Source organism: Gavialis gangeticus, unplaced genomic scaffold, assembly GCF_001723915.1.
Source record: "Gavialis gangeticus isolate Ggan-Ray unplaced genomic scaffold, GavGan_comp1, whole genome shotgun sequence".
NCBI classification, from domain to species: Eukaryota; Metazoa; Chordata; order Crocodylia; family Gavialidae; genus Gavialis; species Gavialis gangeticus.
In genome coordinates this window covers 3,554,680-3,572,068 of record NW_017729000.1, presented here as the reverse complement: position 1 = coordinate 3,572,068, position 17,389 = coordinate 3,554,680, and the positions used below count along the sequence as shown (strand labels likewise).

Sequence of the window (17,389 nt, the reverse complement as noted above, 5' to 3'; positions counted from 1 at the left end):
CTCCATCCTTCGAGACTTTTAAGGCCCAGCTCAAAGCCCTGGCTGCGATGATGTAGTTGGGGCTGGTCCTGCTCTCACTAGATGTGACCTCCTGAGCTCCCTTCAACCCTCACGTCCTATGATTGTAACTGGCTGTTTTACAGAGCTCCAGGTGGCTCTGAGGAAAGGCTTTTGTACCTTGGCTTTGTTTTTTCATCTTGCCTATTAATTGCTTTTAACAGTCAAACAAGTCAGTAGTTCCAGTTTGTGCAGCATATGCCACGTGGGGGGAGCCAAGGGTGGGAACATGCCATCTAACATCTCATTTGGGTGTTATCGTATTTTTTAGTTAATTGCCAGGTAGTTTTCGGAGTCAATGCCCCCACACCCCGGGGGCTCTTGGCATGAGATGGCACCAGTCACCGAAGCACAGCTCCGAATGCAGGTTGTGGCCAGGCTGACTGGGAAATCCTGGCTAACGCGGGTGGTAAAACTAATGTACTCCCAACATGAAATGGAACTTTGCAATTCAAGTGGGTGATCAAAAAGCAGCAGCCATCTTTGGGAATGGGTCACAGACCACCAGGCTGCGCTGGTGGCGGCCGCGGGGAAGCAAGAGCAAAACTCCACTGCATGTGATTTGCTTTTTAAATTTAATAGCCGCTTCTCTAGCACATCACTGGGCAATAATCATCCTGAGTCCCTCACGTGGTGCTGAGACCTAAAGCACCTGGACAGCGGCGGGGTTCACTTCGCCTTTCCGGGGGAGTCGGGGATGCTTCCAGCATTAGGCAAGGCACAGGGTCCCTTACAGGCCTGGCTTTGCCTAAAAAGTGTGTCCGTTCCATGCAAATAGTCCAGGAGCCCCACAACGCCATAGCACTGGTTGAACCTGGTGACCAGAGAAGAAGTGCAGGTCACACAATTATAGTGTGATAACCACAGCCTGGTGCGGCCATTTTCCCTCTGCTCTTGGACCCCATCTCCCGCGTGGAGCTCCAGCAGTTCTGTTCAGTATTTCCTGAGCTAAACCAGTCTCTGCTTGGCAGCCTGCTGGGACGTTTCTGGTCTGGTACTTAGAGAGGCCGGGCAGAGGATGTTGAGCAAGAAGTGTTACCTGTCCTCAGGGACTCGGGGAGGGTTTTTGCTGCCATCCCCATATTGAGCAGGGGCCTGGGATGGAGACCCCAATCTACACTTGATTCTCAAGCCACTGTGCACCTCTTTCACACTCAGTTGTGATACTCCCAGAGCCAGGGGAGCTGTGAGCTGGCTCAGGTCTGCGGGGATCCCTACTCCTGGGAGAAGATGATGCTCTAGTACGAGCACCGGCTGGGGCTTCAGATGTTGCCTGGACTTAGGCTGGCACTGAACAGTCTTCCTCCTTGTTTCCACAGGGCAGGGGGAGCCACGATGGAGACGGCACTGGTCAGTGACCTGAGCACAGGCCTAGGAGCCAGGGATCCGGGTGAGCTCCTCTTGCAGCCATGATGCTCCTTGCTCCATGCATCTTTAGGCAGTCTCTCCACCCATGTTATCTTACTGTAAAATGGGCTATCACTGGATGTGTGTCACTTGACATGGGCCAAGCATTACCTAACTGCAAAATACATAACTGATGCCTGGCTTTGTCCTCCCCCCCGGTGCACAGACATGCCAGGTGCAGCGTTCCCCCGCTGCTCTAGACAGCAGCAGTCCACCTGCCCAGAAGATCCTCTGCAAACGTATGGTTGATGCTAGAGATTGCAACAGCCCCGGCAACGTCTCCTGAGCTGCAGATTGCCCTCTTTCCTTGGTACAACCCAAGGGGCCTATTGTTTTCTGCTCTGCAGCTCAGAGTCCAGCTTCACTGACCAAGAGCCACAGAAAACCAGTGATGAGTCTCAAGGTTGCAGAAAGCATCAGTCCCCGAGCTGGGTTGAGAAGCCAGTCCTCTGCAGTGTAACCCATTTGGTTCTTATGTCTGCTTTATGTATGTTAAGGCTAAAAGCATATTTGCACTGCCTTATTTGGCTAATTCATCTGTGTTCACAGGCTCTCTTTACTTACTGACCACTTTCAGATCCACCAGGGATGGGGTGACCCCATGCCCAGAGAAGAGGCACTACAGAGCCAGTATAAGGGACTTACCTGAGGTGATGGAAGTCGTGAAACTCTGGCGAGGGGAGAAAGGGCAGGTGGTAGCCGCAGTGCGAGATGCTTGTCACCACGAGTGCAATGCAGACCCACAACATAGTTGAAGTGATATGGGATCGCAGGAGGATTGGCCCAACCATCACAGGCACTGTGTTGGAGAGCTAAGATTTAAAAATAAGCCTGCCATGTTAAACTGTCCGCTCAGCTGGTCCAAATGCCATCTCTTCTCACTGCAGCTGCCCTCAGAGGCTGGGACCTGTCTGTTAGCAGTGATGGGGCAGTCCCAGAGAGAAATATCCTGCTTTGTGCAGCTTACTGTCCTTGAAACGGCTGCACCAAAGAACCAACAGGATTTGCTCCAGGCCCACACACTTTATCCACCTGAGCCCATCGCTGCAGGCCAGGCTCCTTCAGAAGCCCCCTAATCTTGCCTGCCTCTTGCTCCAAAAGGCCAAAGGAGCAAGCTAGAGAGCAATGCCCCATGACCATAAATTAGGTGGCAGAGATCCTCACGTTTTGGAGGCATTTGTAGATGCTCGCAGGGGTCAGCCTGCCCACAGTGCACAGGACAAGCCTTCACCCTCTAACTGCACCAAATCATTCAAGGCTGAGAAGAGTGTGGGGGGTCTTCCCTGCCAGGTAATTAAAACCTTGATCAATAACCCCTTCATGGTATCTCCCCTGCCAGAAAGCAAGCCTCTTTTTGTTTGCTCTCTGAGCAGGAGGTTTCATCCTTGCCTCCCTCCACCTATCAAGCTGTCCCACAGGAGCACGAAATCACCTTATGCACAGTTTACAATGCTATTACCCTGCAGACATTCCCCTGCAGCTCCTGTGTATGTTCATTAGCCTACGTCCTGCCTGGATGTTGTGTGGCTAGACAAAAACCCACAGCTAGCGGGTGCACCTATGCTCTCACAGGAGCCGTGACCCTGATGCAGCTCTGTGACTCCTGTGAGTGCCCAGGACACCACAACAGATCACGGGCGATGTTGTTCAGGCAAGGACACTGGCTATTAGGAAAGGCTGGGAGGGAGGTGTTAGCCTTCCAAACTACAACTGTGAGATGCTGTTCAGCGCGGGGGGCAACTCTTGACATGGATGTATTTAGCTGCCGTACACACTCAGAGGTTGCTTTTCTCTAAACGTCCCCCCCCCACCCCCGGTGTCTCTGCCATGATGTTTCCTGTAATTTCCCTTTGCTAAAATCCTGGCCTTAGCTGCATCTCCAGAAGTAGCATGCACATGCACTCAGGAGGCCCTGTACAGAAGGTCACAAGGCCTTACACTGGGCCTTTCCTGCCATTATGGGATTCCCCAGAAGAAAGGGGCAAGTGGGCAGCTGGTCTTCTCCATCGCATTTGCTCTGTGATGGGGCCTACGTGACTGGTTCTTGGGCAGTAGCCCCCAGAGCGTCCACTTACCAGGTGCTCTACTGGATGGCTGTACAGGGCGACCACGCTCACAGGGGCTGTCCATTCATGGTGCTTCTTGTGTATATGCTTATACAGAAGTGGGTGATGAAGAAGCCTGAACAGAGAGAACCAGAAGTAGAAGCCTGCCTGTTAAATCCAATAAATGATAACCATGCAGAAGCTAAGCCTGGGCACAGCATGTTAAGATGGGTGGGGCCTTATCCTTGCTTGTACACCTATGTAATCAACAGATAGGGGTCCAAAGTAGATGGATGACTAGCTCTCCTCAGGTATCTGTATTAAAGGCCATTAAAAGACCTCGCCCTTTTTGGGGAAACGGAGCCACTAGTAGCCCCTGCTACCCCAGGATAGAAGGACTTCTGGGTTCTAGGCTCTGGCCCCACAGTTGTCTTCAATGTGTGTTTAATCCTACGAATGCTTTGCAGAAGGGAAGTTGTCCTTTACCTTGCATTGGTTGACTTTAGATATAAGCAAACTGCACATGAGAAAGTACCCAGCTCCTGGCTCTCCTGGGTGCTAGCACTACATAAAGAAGTCATGCAGTGAAGTGCTTTTCTTAGCCTGTGACCTAGTCAGAGAATTGTAGAAAATGAGGATTGGAGGGGATATCAGGAGGTCACATCTAGTCCAACCCCCTGCTCAAACCAGGACCAGCCACAACTAGATTGTCCCAATCAAGGCTTTATCTAGCTGGGTTTTAAAAACCTCCAAGGATGGAGAGTCCGCCCACCTCTCTGGGCAACCTGTTCCAGTGTTTCACATCCCAGTTGGGGATGCTCCTGTACTGAACCACCCACCTCACTGCACCCCCCCCCCCGAAAACCAAGCTTCAAGTGTCTCCCTTGGGGTGGCTCACATCTGGCCGATCCCCTCCCTGGAGCACACCTGGAAGCCTGGGGTACTGCTGCCTGGACTCAGGTCTTTGGCTGGGCACTGTGCCACCTGGGTTACACAGGCCCTGTACACCTTGGGATTTTGGGATGCTTCTATTAGCCTGAAGCTGTCACCAGCAGCCTCCCATTCAGGAGGAAAGTAAAGTTGCTGAGCCCACCTTAGCAGGTCCCTTCCCTCTTAAGCACACACAGCGAGGGGTGCTAAAACAGGTAGATTTATTGATCCAAGAGGGATAGGGTGGGGAAGGAATACCAATAGCAAAATATAGAAAGAAAAACCATCCTTGAGCAAATCTGAGTGGCTTGTCAGCCTTTTGATACACGACTATATTACAGTCAACTAAGTTCCTAGTTAAGTTTCTGTTCAGTTACTCATTTCTGCATCCAGAGAATGAGAGAGAGCTGCGGTGGTCCCTGCTTCAGTGTGTTTTAAAATGCCTGCCCATTCTTCCTGGAGGGACCCTCTTAAATAGCCCTCCTGCCCTCACTACCTGGACCCAGGCAGGGACAGGTGCCATTTGATGCCAGCCAATTAATTTGAAAAACACTGCAGTTACCTAATGGAGTGACACGGGCGTAAGCCCCTGCCCCTATGTCATAAAGTCAGAGCTCAAGACAATAGAGTGGTTAAATTCACACTATCTTACCTGAAGCCGGTCGCATAGGTAGTGGCAGTGAGTTGGCTGCCTACCAACTGAATTGATTGACACATGTGAGTGAGAGGGGGAACAGACCACCCCCAAAGAGAGAGGAGGTTGGAAGGGGATTCTCTCACACCCTCCTCATGAGAAAGTTTTTCCTAATATCCAACCTCAACTTCCCTTGCTGCAGCTTGAGCCCATTGCTCCTTGTCCTGCCATCTGCCCCCACTGAGACCAGTCCAGCTCCATCCTCTTTGCAGCCCCCTGCAGGGAGTCAAAGACCCCCTCAGTCTTCTCTTTTCCAGACTAAATCAGCCCAGTGCCCTCAGCCTGTCCTCACAAGTCGCATGCCCCAGCCTCCCAAACCATTTTCATTGCCCTTCTTTTCAGTCTTAAGCTGTAACAGCACAGAGGCCCATTCCCCTGCTCAGGTCCTGTCCAACTTACCGGTGCGAATAGTAGAAGAGAATTTCCTCTACCAGGCCAAAGATGAGCAGCTCTATGAGGACCCATCTGAACGTGGGCAATTCTTCTCTGCAAGGGTCCCCCCACCATTTCACGATGGGGAAAGTGAGCACCACCAGTGGGACAGAGATGAAGACGAAATTAAACACCACTGTGCAAACAGCCTGGAGCAGCTTTTTTGTATCAACCTATATGAGTAGAGGAGAGATGAGCTCGGTGACCAAAATGAAACCCTGGGGGTTTGGGGCTAAGAGGAGGGGCCCTTTGTCAAGACTCAAAGGCCTTTTACACTGGTATAGCTCAGTTGCTTCACTACTTTCTGGCTGCCCTGGGGTTCCCACTGGTGCTTAACTAACAGGGGTGGTGCAAGGGATGAATGCCTAAGTCAACAGGAATGCATTTCACTGCAAAGCAGCAAATCACGCATGGTTTACCATCCGCAGAGGATGCTTTCCACCTCCTTGTCGGAGGGGCTGAAACTGGGTCAGGAACTTTTTGCATCGCTCTGGCTCTAAGTCACAAGGCTTGCCTGGCCATGGTGTTTTCTGGCACTCCCCATTATTTAAAAGCTGCCAGAAACAGAGCATGGGAGTCAACTATGGGTGAGGGAAAACACATGCACCTACTCAAACACCCCCTTCTCACAGGAGGGGCATAGTCCCAGGCATGCTCCTTGACCCTCTTGCTGCTAGGGTGTTGCTCCATCTTGCGCTAATAAAAACAACGATAGATCCACCCATGTGTCTCAACAGAGATGATCCTCTTATTTCAGGATCCTCCTTTCACAAGGGCAGCCTGCTTCTTGTTCACACCTGTGGGACGTCCAACTGAGAAGTGGTGGCTAAAGCACTCTAGTCTATAACTTGAACTTTCCAACAGATCTTAATACAGATCTTCTTGAGATCATCAGACTACCGGGGCGTGTAATTTGGCCTCTGCACCTGTCCCAGCACTTTCAAAGAAGCTGTAACCATCTTTAGTGAAGCCTGTTAACTCCCAAGGTGGGCTGAGACTCTCCAGTGCTTTTGGAGTGGATCATGATGGGTGCAGAGCAGTGTTGTGCAATGTGCTTACACAGCTACACATAACCCTGGACTGTTTTGACAAGTGCACAACTGCACGCTAGATGCCTCACTTTGCATATCACATCTACCCAAAGACCCTTGTCTGCCTATATCCCTAGACTAATACTAATAAAAGATATCACAGCTACCCAGAGACCTTTGTTTGCACTTAAGAAGAGGTTAATTCATTATGAGGAAGCCTCTGAGCTGCAAGGTGCATATAAGCAATCCCCTGGTTCTAGCTAGTATACTGCAGCACACAGTGGGGAGGAGGGCATGGGTGCACCTGCGCACCGTGGAAGGCCAGTGGAAAGGAAACGTGCAAGCCTTGCTCCTCTTAGACATCTGTGTCCTTCCTGAAAGCAGGCGGCCAGAGGATACAGCCCTTCCCTCCTCACAAAGTGCCTATGAACTACCAAACCTAGTGCCTATGAACCCCCCTGTGCTGCATTTCCTACCCTCTGCTTTTCTTTTTTTGGCACTGGTATGCTATACTAACGGCATGTGAACGCACAGAGACCCTGATCCAGGTCTGGGTAGTGCAGCTACATAAGAAAAATAGCCCCATCCCCTGAAATACTTGCAAATGACATGGGCAAGTTAGACATGAAGTGCAAGGAAGACAGCAATGGCTTTGTTTCATAGATATGGGAGCAGATACAGAAAGTGGCTGACTTGCCCATGGATGTGCAGAGGTCATGTTACTGAGAATGGATTCGAAATCTCCTCGGTCCCAAGCCACTATCCCAGTAAAGAAGAGCCTCAGACAGTGAGCAGGGTCCTCCTCCCTTTCTCTCTCCCCTTAGGCTGAGGAAGTGTGGGAGCTATTCCTCCAGCTTTGGAAACAGTGAGAAATACGTACGGGGTCGTTTTTCCCCAGCTGAATTCGGTAACGGGTGATGAAATTGGGCTTGCCAGTCACATCAGCCACCATGTAGACTCCATTGACGCACCAAAAAACAAGGAACGGGACCAGCAGTGTCCCTGTGGCAGAGAGAAGAAAAGACGCAAGGGACAGGCGGCTATGAATAAATAGGAGTCTCAGGAGATCGGCAGTCATTTCCAGTGCAGTGCCATGCAGAGGACGGTGTCATTTGAAAGCGACTCACCCAAAAAGTAAATGGCCTGTTCGTTCGCACCAAAGAGGTGGTAAACTTTCTGCCACTGCATCTGCCAGAAATGGTCTGCAGGCTCCCAGCTCTTCTGCCTGGTCCTGCAGGGAGAAATCCTCACAATCACACAATGTTCAACATGTCGTTATCAAAATTGTGACCCCATTTCCCCGCTCCCCATTGAGATCCATCAAGCCATGGTGGCTGAGTGGTCTTACCAGGCGGCAGAATTGCTGAAGGCACCAAACAGGAGCAGGCTTGTGCCTGTTATGAAGGCAGATGTCTTCATGGTGGCCAACACTTTCCCTTCCTATGAGTAAGGAGCAATGTAAGCTCATCTCTGCTGCCATGGACTAGCCGTTCTAGTTTAGTTAAACTGACAGGTGCAAACGGAAGAGCTGGTCCTAGGATGCCAGACCCAGGTCTGTCTGGGTCAGGGTTTTTTCAGTCCTGCCTGTTTCTAGCTAGTGGGTTGCTTATCTGTTAGTGTAAGCCACTCTGCACCTTTCTGGATAAGGTGGGATATAAGTCTAAGCAATACTAACAGGACAAAAAGCCAGTATTGCACAGAAATTCCTTTCAGCTAGTCCAAGGTTTAGGGAAAAAAATCAGTATTATATGAACACATTCATATAATATAAGACATTCACTGCAGGAGCAGATATATAGCAGACTGATGAAGTTGTGCCAGGTAAGAAATGGTATTTTAATAAGAATACAAACACGTGCATCTGTAGCGAACATGAGACTGAGGAGGAAACATATCTATCATACTGTTAGCCACGAGGAATTCACTTATGCAGCCCTTAAGATAGGATGGATTAATTTAAATCACAACCTGGAAAGCTTCAGTTTAAACCCCTGATTTGAATCTTTTCCCTTTTTACTGCAGTTATTCTCTAACAAGAGGTGCCCTCTCAGTGGCTGATACAAAAAGTACAGGTACAAGTTTTAAAACAACCAGAACCTTTATTTTACTGTTGTTGCAGTTGCTCTTGCTACCTACTAGGGTATACTGTAACTGGGCATTTATTTAAGCCATTACAAAGCTGAATATTTTCAAATTCTTATTAACTGTGCAACTTCAGGGTGTTAGAAAATGGTGAATGATATAGAGCTTCTTTACTAGATAATTAACCTGTTTCAGGATTTGTGTCAAGCAGCCGCCTTAGGATGGTAGTTGGACTTTAATTAACGATACAACAGCATGTAACACATTATGTTTATTAAATACAGCCATAAAGGTTCAGGATACACATCTCTTATCAACACATCGGCCATATTCACAACTAAATGGCTTATTGAACAGAGGGCTTCATCGTCAACAGCGAAGTAAACTGATTGTTGCAGGTTAGCTTGGAAAAATCAAATTGTGTTCTCACCTGTGAAGGAGTTCGGGGGAGTGAAGAAAACAGCCTTCCCCGGTGTCAAAAGCTGACTTGACTTAACACCTCCACTCACTCAAGTTCCCAGTGTTTTGCTAGTGACGCCTGTCAGTTCAGGAGTGTGACTTTCATTCTTCAGCAAGCTTGTATGGCTCCCACCATTCACCGCCAGCCCAGAACTGTGTTATGGTGGGTGTGACTGTTAATGATTATTACATGCCTATGCCGTAATAAACATGTCATCTTCCTGAGCAGCGAGGGACCTCCTCTGATTGAGACTGCTGACAAGAAAGAGAGCTGGCATAGGTGCTTGAGCTACATTCTCCTTTCATGTCTGCAATTTCGCTTTATTGGTGGGTAGGTCTTCCCTCAACATCTCTTGGAGTCCTTTCTACGTTTTAGTACGGCAGCAGCAGCTGTCTTTCGGTAGTCTACCCAAGGAAATCGGTTCAGCCGTATGCAGCAGTTCTTCTGCATTTCTTTTTAATCCAACATAGAACTGGGACCAAGTAGTCAAATCTATTTTGTTATGATTTTTGTCACAAATCATCGTGAGCAAAGGCAAGGAAAGAGAGGTCGTTACTGGCTGAAGTCAGGCAGAAAGCAGGGGGGAGTTGCACCTCAGAGACTGAATCAAGGCCCCCTGCCACATGTTACACTTAAGAGAGGATTAACCAGTCATGTCTAATTGGGAGGAGATCTTAAGTTAGGTTGCCCAATATTTGTCCTGGGCAAATATTGTTCTGTGTCTTCATTCACGATTTGGAGTATGGGATTGAGCACGTATTTCGCAGGTTTGCTCATGACACCAATATGACTGCAGTTGCAAACGCTGTGGTGGGTAGGATTACAGTTCAGAATGACCTTGGTAAATTAGAGAAACGGTCCAACATGAATTGAATGAAATTTGATATAGATATGTGCAATGTCCTGCATCTTGGATGCAACAACTGCATACAGACATATGTGTAGGTCTTGACATGACCAATGCTATTTTGAGGCATCCCAATACCATGAGCTGGATATAAGGCAAGCACAAAGCAGCTTGAGGGGATGACTGACCTGGCTGAACTATATGAGTCAGGGTGTTTTTTAGCCTCCCCAAGAGGCACTGAGTGTTGGTTACAGCTAAGGCTGGGGATTGCAATGGGGCTGTGCCTATTCTCCTGCTAGCTGGAAGCTCCTGGCTAAAGGATCTCCCCCACCCCACTCAGGCTCAGACCAACCATCATAGTTGGGGGCAGAAAGGAATTTTACCCATGGCCAGATTGGTATGGACAGTGGAGGATTTTGCCTTGCTCTGTAGTGGAGGACATGGCCCTCTACCCAGGACCTCTTGAACATATATGGACAATGTTATATAGCAGCAGGACATTGCCTGCCATTGTTTCCCTGCTTTACCTGTGGCAGGTTAGGGTGTTAGGCCTATGTTGTGTCAGGGTGGAGGGGAGTCTTATGCAGAATTTAGATTGTGATTGTGTGGGATGGTTGGGATAGGGATGATCTTTGCCTCAGGCAGGAGGTTGGATTAGATATTTAACCTCTGGAGCTCCCTACTTCCCTCTGACTTCTATGACCTACATAACTGACATACCTAGCAATGAGAAAGTTGAAAGACAGAAGGTGGGTAACAAAATAAGAGGGTGATAGTTGCTGTGAGGGGGGTCATTGTCAAGAACCAGCAACAACACTGTAGGTGAAGGCTTGTCAACCACAGAAAAAAATGCAGGAGAAGATTATCACTTGGGAAGCTAGTGAAGCCAAAGAAGCAAACAACGCTCAGCTGCTGTGATTGCAACCCCTGGGGTGCTGGCCACCCTAGTCATTGCATCATTTGGAAGGCCTACATGAGCATACCTTTGTAAACTTTTTGGAGTTTTGTGTTGGTATTGCTTAATTCATTTCATATTGCCTAATAAATTGTTTTGGTGTTGCTCAGAACATTTGGGATTCAGGGCTGGAATAGCTTCCACCATCACTTTGTTCCATCCATGTCACCCCTTAAGCAAAATTCAGTACAACAATACAGACCCGCGAATGACTGACTAGGCTGCAGTACTGCAGAAAAGGACATGGGGGGGTGTAGCAAACCAGAAGCTGAATATTTGCTAAGAGTGCCCTATTGTTACAAAACGAGCCAATAACACATTAAACTGTATTAACAGAAGAGTCGTTTTCAAGTCATGGAGAGCAATTTTTCCACTCTATTCAGCACTGGTAAGGCTTTATCTGGTGTACTGTGTCCAGTTTTAAGCATCACACTTCAAGAAAGATGTGGAAAACTTAGAAAGAGTCCAGGGGAGAGCAACACAAATTATTAGGGGACTAGGAAATATGACAAAACTAATGCCCGTAAGAACTGAGAGTCTGGAGAAGAGAGGACTTGACAACACCCTTCAAATATCTGCACCCATTGTTGGTAGAAGACAGCAAGCCTGCCCTCTTGTCACATAAGCGCATAATACCAGATCATTGCGTACCATTTATCATCCGTCAGACTCAGATTAATGCTTTTCCTGTCAGTATTTCTGCACACTTTTCAACTTCCTTCTCATCTATTGTACCCAGCAAACTTACAGCAATGCCTGCTTTATCAGGTGGAGTGCAGCCTGGTGGTAGTGACTGAACAGTGTCAATGAAATGTTTGTTTTAGACAAGACATATGGGAGAATTTGTCGTATAAATGAACCGACCAGTCTTTTCATCTATGGAGTCTTCCTGCAATCTGCCTGTCCTGATTACAGATTCATCCAGGGTTTTACTGGAAGGCAAAGGAAGTCTTTTATTTTTATACAGGCAATTTTCTGTCTGTCATGTTTAGTTGCAGCACTGATAATGGTACCAGCAGGTGACTCCAAAGTTGTGGACTCTGTAGATGATGGATACTCACAATTATACTTCGAAGTCTAAACTAGACTGTCAGACAAAATGGTAAAAAAAAAGAAGCAATTGTTACTCCTTGGGTGTGTCTACACGTGCACATTTACTGCACAGTAACCAAAATTACTGTGGAGTATGCATGCACATCTACACATGCATGCCTGTACTGCGCAGTAAATATGGCAATTTACACCAACTTGAGTGTAAATTTGATACCTTCATTATGCAGTTATCAAATGTATGCCTGATTAGTTATCGCACAGTAACGCATATGTAGCTGCCTTACTGTGCAGTAACACTGGGCGTGTCTATGTGTGCATTTATGCCAGCCTAAATTTACTGCTCAGTAAATTACTGCGGAGTAAGCAGAAAAAGGCCAGCATCTACACATACAGGCATTAAAGTGCAGTAATGCTGTGTGTGGTCTGACTTGGGACTAAAGTTAGTTCCAAGTCAGTCCACACACACAGTGTTACTGAGTAGTAAGGCATCTATACATGCATTGCTGTACGGTAACTAATCAGGTATAAATTTGATATCTGCATGATAAAGGTATCAAATTTGCACTCAAGTCAGCGTAGGTCACCGTATTTACTGTGCAGTATGGGCACGCACGTGTAAATGCGCACCCACACCGTGCAGCAATTTTGGTTACTGCACAGTAAATGCACACATGTACACATGCCTACTGTGTGTGTGGACTGACTTGGGACTAACTTTAGTCCCAAGTCAGTCCACACACAACGTTAATGCACTTTAACACTTGCACGTGTAGACACTGACCTATTCCCACTTACTGCAAAGTAATTTACTGCGCAGTAAATTTAAGATGGCATAAATGCATGTGTAGACATACCCACATGCCCATTGTGTCTTATTCAGGGCACTGCTTTAAAAAAAAATGATATTGTAAATGCAAAGGTCCTTTTACTGCAGCTAGTTGTACTTGGCCAGCTGTTTAAATCTAATTTATTCCAAACACAGTTTTAAAGGGAAAATAATAAATCATAAGGATTATCCAAATGTACTCAATCTCTTATGTCTAGCAATATACTGAAGAGAGTGTATGTCTATGTGTGGGGGGGGAGGAATCATGTGTTTAAATTTTCAAATTCATAAAGTCCTAATAAAACTTTACTTTTAAACAACAAATCTTCACCTAAGTTGTTTGATTATATTAAATAATCATTTAAATATTATTTCAGAAGTCCAGCAGTAACTATAGAAATGGAATAGATAAGTAGTTCCACAATAAACATACCAATTCTATTTTGTAATACAAATATTTTGAGGTACTTAAGTAATCCACCACAGTGACAATTATAAACATAAGTAATCCACCACAGTGACAATTATAACCTAAGTGATCGTTATTAACATAGCAAGGCATGATAGACTGTTCACAAGAACAGGACAAAAGTCAGTTTACTAACCAGCTGATCCAGATTATTGAGACCTGTCCATAGCATCATCTTCAAAGTCATCTCCTGAAGAGCATTTCTCAGAGTATTGTGGCTAGGGCCTTGCATCTCTTTGCTGCAGCCTTTACATGTGACGTGCACTCCTTTTTACCCAGAGGTACAGGGAACTCTTGTCAATATTTTCAAAGCAAGTCTTTTAGGACCTGCAGCCATGGCAGCTTCTTCTCCAGTTCCTCAAGAGTTGCAAAGCTCACTAGAGGTTGCCTTCTGAGAAGCTTTGCCCCTTCTTCCCATGCTGTCCTCATTTCTACCATCGACACAATCAGTATTGCTCCCTATCCCTCTGCCTCCTCCCTTGTGACAGAGCTCCTCTACAGCTTCCCCTCCAGAAAAACTAAAGAACTAAAACTAATCCAAGACTCCTGCTTGGGTAACCCACATACCTCTTGTATACACAGCATTTTGTGAGTTTAGAGGCGAGGAGGGAGGCCATTGAGAAACGAATGGATTTCTGTCCGTACCTGTTTGTGTAGAGGTGCACAGAAACAAACCAAAATATTAACTTGAATGGTACCCAGAAACAATGGCTGGTTGTTACTGGGCCCATCAGTGTTTTTCCATGGCCTGGATTAAGTTTCCCTGGTAGCTGCAGTCATAAATATTTCTGGTTTGAGAAGTGAGGTCAGTAGACCTCATGCAAGAAGAAGCATAAAGCAGGCATATGAAGCTACCCAAATCCTGAGGAGTTATGTGATGGTGTTTCCTGGGGCTCGGGGCACGATCCAGACACTTGTGAGGAGTTTGTCAAGTCTAGTGTAAAAATAGCTCCCCCCCATCGCCCCACGGACTCCAGGCCTTAAAATAATACACGATCTCTTGTGCCACCTTTGTTAAGTTTGTCTTGAAAGTTAGATGTTTGTCTGTGTTTCACCCTTTCTATAGGAAAACATGCAGTAAGTAACTCAAGGTTCTTGACAGGGGCTCATGGAGTCAGGATATTTATTTTTAATCGATATTTTAAGAGACTATAAAAAGCATAATCCTTAAAATATTTTGTATGAAAGTCAATTTTATTTAAACATGTTCGTTTTACAATTTACAATCTAAACACAAATAAAAATAATAACTTTAAAAATGATCAGTTCATCCATCCTGCAGGACCAGAGCAATTTACACTGCGGGAAAGACCTTGTTCATCTAGACCAGGGGATCAGAGACAGCTCATGGCTCAGATCATGCATCCAGAGCCATTTCGCCTGGTTCCCGGAGGGATCAGAACCAGCGAGGTCAGGGATCACCACCAAATTTCCAGCAATAAAGCCCTGCTAGGGATGCGGGGTGGTGGGGTGCATGACAGCACCATTAACTCCTGCTCCACCACTGCTTCCCTCACTGGGTCCAGATCCGCCCCACGAGGAACCCCGAGCACTGGATCTACCCACCAGCTCCTAGGTGAGTTTGTCACCCCGATTTAGCCCAACTCCAGCCTGCTCCAAGCATGAAGCCCCTATTATTCTACCTTGTCCAGCGTTAAGTAACTCAAGCCACAGCTGCTCTCCTGTTTCCCTCTGAAGGTGGCTCAGTTAGGCCAGGAAGCTCTGAGTGCACCCAACATCTAAAACAGCTGTATGACATTTCATTTGAAGGATTTACCTGCGTCTGCTCTTCAGGTGGGGTGCAACATCCAGCGTCTCCCTTCCTCTGCAATAACAAGTGGCTCAGAGACTTTCAGGATGAAGGAATATGCTGCTGACAACAATCACAATCTTCACATTAGTCCATGGGTGACTTTTCACCTTTAAAGCTGTAATGCCCCTCCCACGGGTTTTTTTTTGCAAGTGAGGAAAATTGCATAATAAGTATTTTATAGTGTGTGTTAGCATTCAACCCAGAGAGCCCTTGGGAACGGGATGGCAAAAGAGGATGGGGAAACAGACAAAAACAATTTTTTCAGAGTGTGTTAAAACACAGTCTTCCCTTGAACCTGACTGTTCCTGGAATATGCTGTGCCCAGGGGGCCATTCCAGCCCATCTGGGAGTACGCAAGCAAGTCTTATGAAATGTGAGAGAGACAAACTTTTTCTATCATGATGCCAGGATGAAAAACTAAATAGGGAGTTTTAAAAAATCTGCTCCCGCAGAATAAATTGCTGGCAAGGGATTAACATTTGAGGACAGCGTGCAATCTTAACTCGCATAGCATAGGGGACTGGGTGCCAGAGGTTGGTAACATGATAAGGGAGCTTATCACCACTTGGTCACTGCTTGGAATCCAGCCCAGGTTAGCAATGACTGAAAACAGTTACCAATATGAGGGCTCTTGAAATCCCAAGTGGGCAGGAGTCCACGGCATAGCAAACAGCCCTGTCCTTGGCCCTGACTGGTCCCTTCACTGACAGTCTCCGTAGCCTGGCCGAGGTTTAGAGGCATGGAGACTGAACTACCTTTCCATGGGTATGGGAGACTCTGCATTTCTTGTGCATGTGCCGTGCCTGTTGTGGGGCTGATCTGGAGGTTTCTGTTCCTGTGTCATTAACCTTTGCTAACAACAACTTGACTTTAAAAATGTCCCTTCCGGTTGATCACATCTCAGCTGCGCTCAGGTCTTCAGCATGAAGCATCTCTGCCCTTGGTTACATCTAGCAAGCCCCAGGATGTGAATGGGATTGCACAGGAGGAAAGGAGGGCAGAATCTGGGCCGCTGTGCACTCAAGAGAAAAAGCCTTATTCTTTATTAAACCTTTCACAGACAGCCTTTGTGATTGCCCTAGCAATGCCCACACTGAGGTCAAATCAATGGTAGTTTTGCTGGACCTGCAAGATTAGGTCCTTAGAGTGTCTGCTGTGCCCATTCTCCAAAATGTTAACAGAGGAAATTACTGAAGAACTGGTCGTCACGGCTGTATATGCTCATGGTGCGAGGATATACACACTACAGAGAACAAGTGCGTCTAGGAAGAAAGATGCAAAAATACAGTAACTGCTGCTGGGACCTGGAAGACAGTTAGACAGGTTCAGTACCTTCTGTAAAACTTTTCAGATTAGTCCATTATAAGACCTGACAATCTAATTTCCATTAGCATGAGCTGGAATGACACTGGCATTGCAAAGACACAATAGGCAGCCAAATAAATTGCACGTGGAATATCATATGGCATGACTGCTCTCTCATGCAGGGAAGAGGTAGCTTATGTTATCTAAGGCATAGAGTAAAAGTACCATATTTACTTGAATACGAGGTTTTTTTCCCCCAATCAGCATGGGGGAAAAAGCCCCTTGTCTTACATTTGCATACAAGGAAATTTCACTAAATACGTTGTCCATCTTTGAACTGCTGCTAAAAGCAGTATATGCTCAGCAGTGGAAACCGTGACATTGATTAAATGCAGCCAACGCTGATCATGCCAATAAAATACATGGACGTTGGACAAACATGCTGATGGGACAAACATGCTACCACCAAGACAGGTTGGTGCAACCCATCTGAATAAGATATATGTTAGTGTCCACTGAGTGCAGTCCCTTTCAGCACCTATTCTTTTTTAATCTCATGGTGACAAACCAAATTGCATATATTTTTTACTTTATCTTCACTCCGACAGCTGAGCTGCGCCTATCTTTTCCATTTCCCATGAGTCCTGTTTCTTCACCAGCCTTTATGGCCTGGCAAACATCACCAAACTGGGCTCCAAACAGTTCACCCAGAATCCTTCTGTTGGCCCCTCTCTCATATGATTAGTGGTCCCTCCATGAGGTGAAGCTGGACCAGGATGACCTATGTCTCATCTGCATATACATTTTGGAGGATCCCAGGACTCATGATAAAAACACCTGGTTCCAGTGATGAGGAAGGGCTAATTAGGACACGGATCCTTTGTGGGGGGTGTGGCGGGTGCAGAGATCCCACCTCAGGAACACAGCTGGGTATTCGTATGCCTCCGCTGTTTCCACCACGTGAGGCGGGCCAGTAGGGGGTG

At 46.9% G+C, this 17,389-nt stretch overlaps 1 protein-coding gene across 2 annotated transcripts; it reads right to left on the bottom strand.

Moving 5' to 3' along the window:
* Window positions 1–613: 613 nt before the first annotated feature.
* FAXDC2 (fatty acid hydroxylase domain containing 2) lies at window positions 614–15,297 on the bottom strand. Of its 2 annotated transcripts, none has more exons than XM_019506096.1 (8): window positions 15,066–15,297; window positions 7,945–8,036; window positions 7,724–7,827; window positions 7,477–7,598; window positions 5,533–5,738; window positions 3,540–3,645; window positions 2,110–2,276; window positions 614–871 (listed from the first exon to the last, which is right to left on the bottom strand). In XM_019506096.1, exons 2-8 carry the CDS (start codon window positions 8,013–8,015, stop codon window positions 727–729), a joined length of 921 nt encoding a protein of 306 aa, XP_019361641.1. In that variant the 5' UTR covers window positions 8,016–8,036; window positions 15,066–15,297; the 3' UTR covers window positions 614–726. The 2 variants fall into 2 exon arrangements, with proteins under 2 accessions (XP_019361641.1, XP_019361642.1); XM_019506097.1 differs by lacking the exon at window positions 15,066–15,297 and adding an exon at window positions 9,109–9,340.
* Between the last annotated feature and the right edge of the window lie 2,092 nt (window positions 15,298–17,389).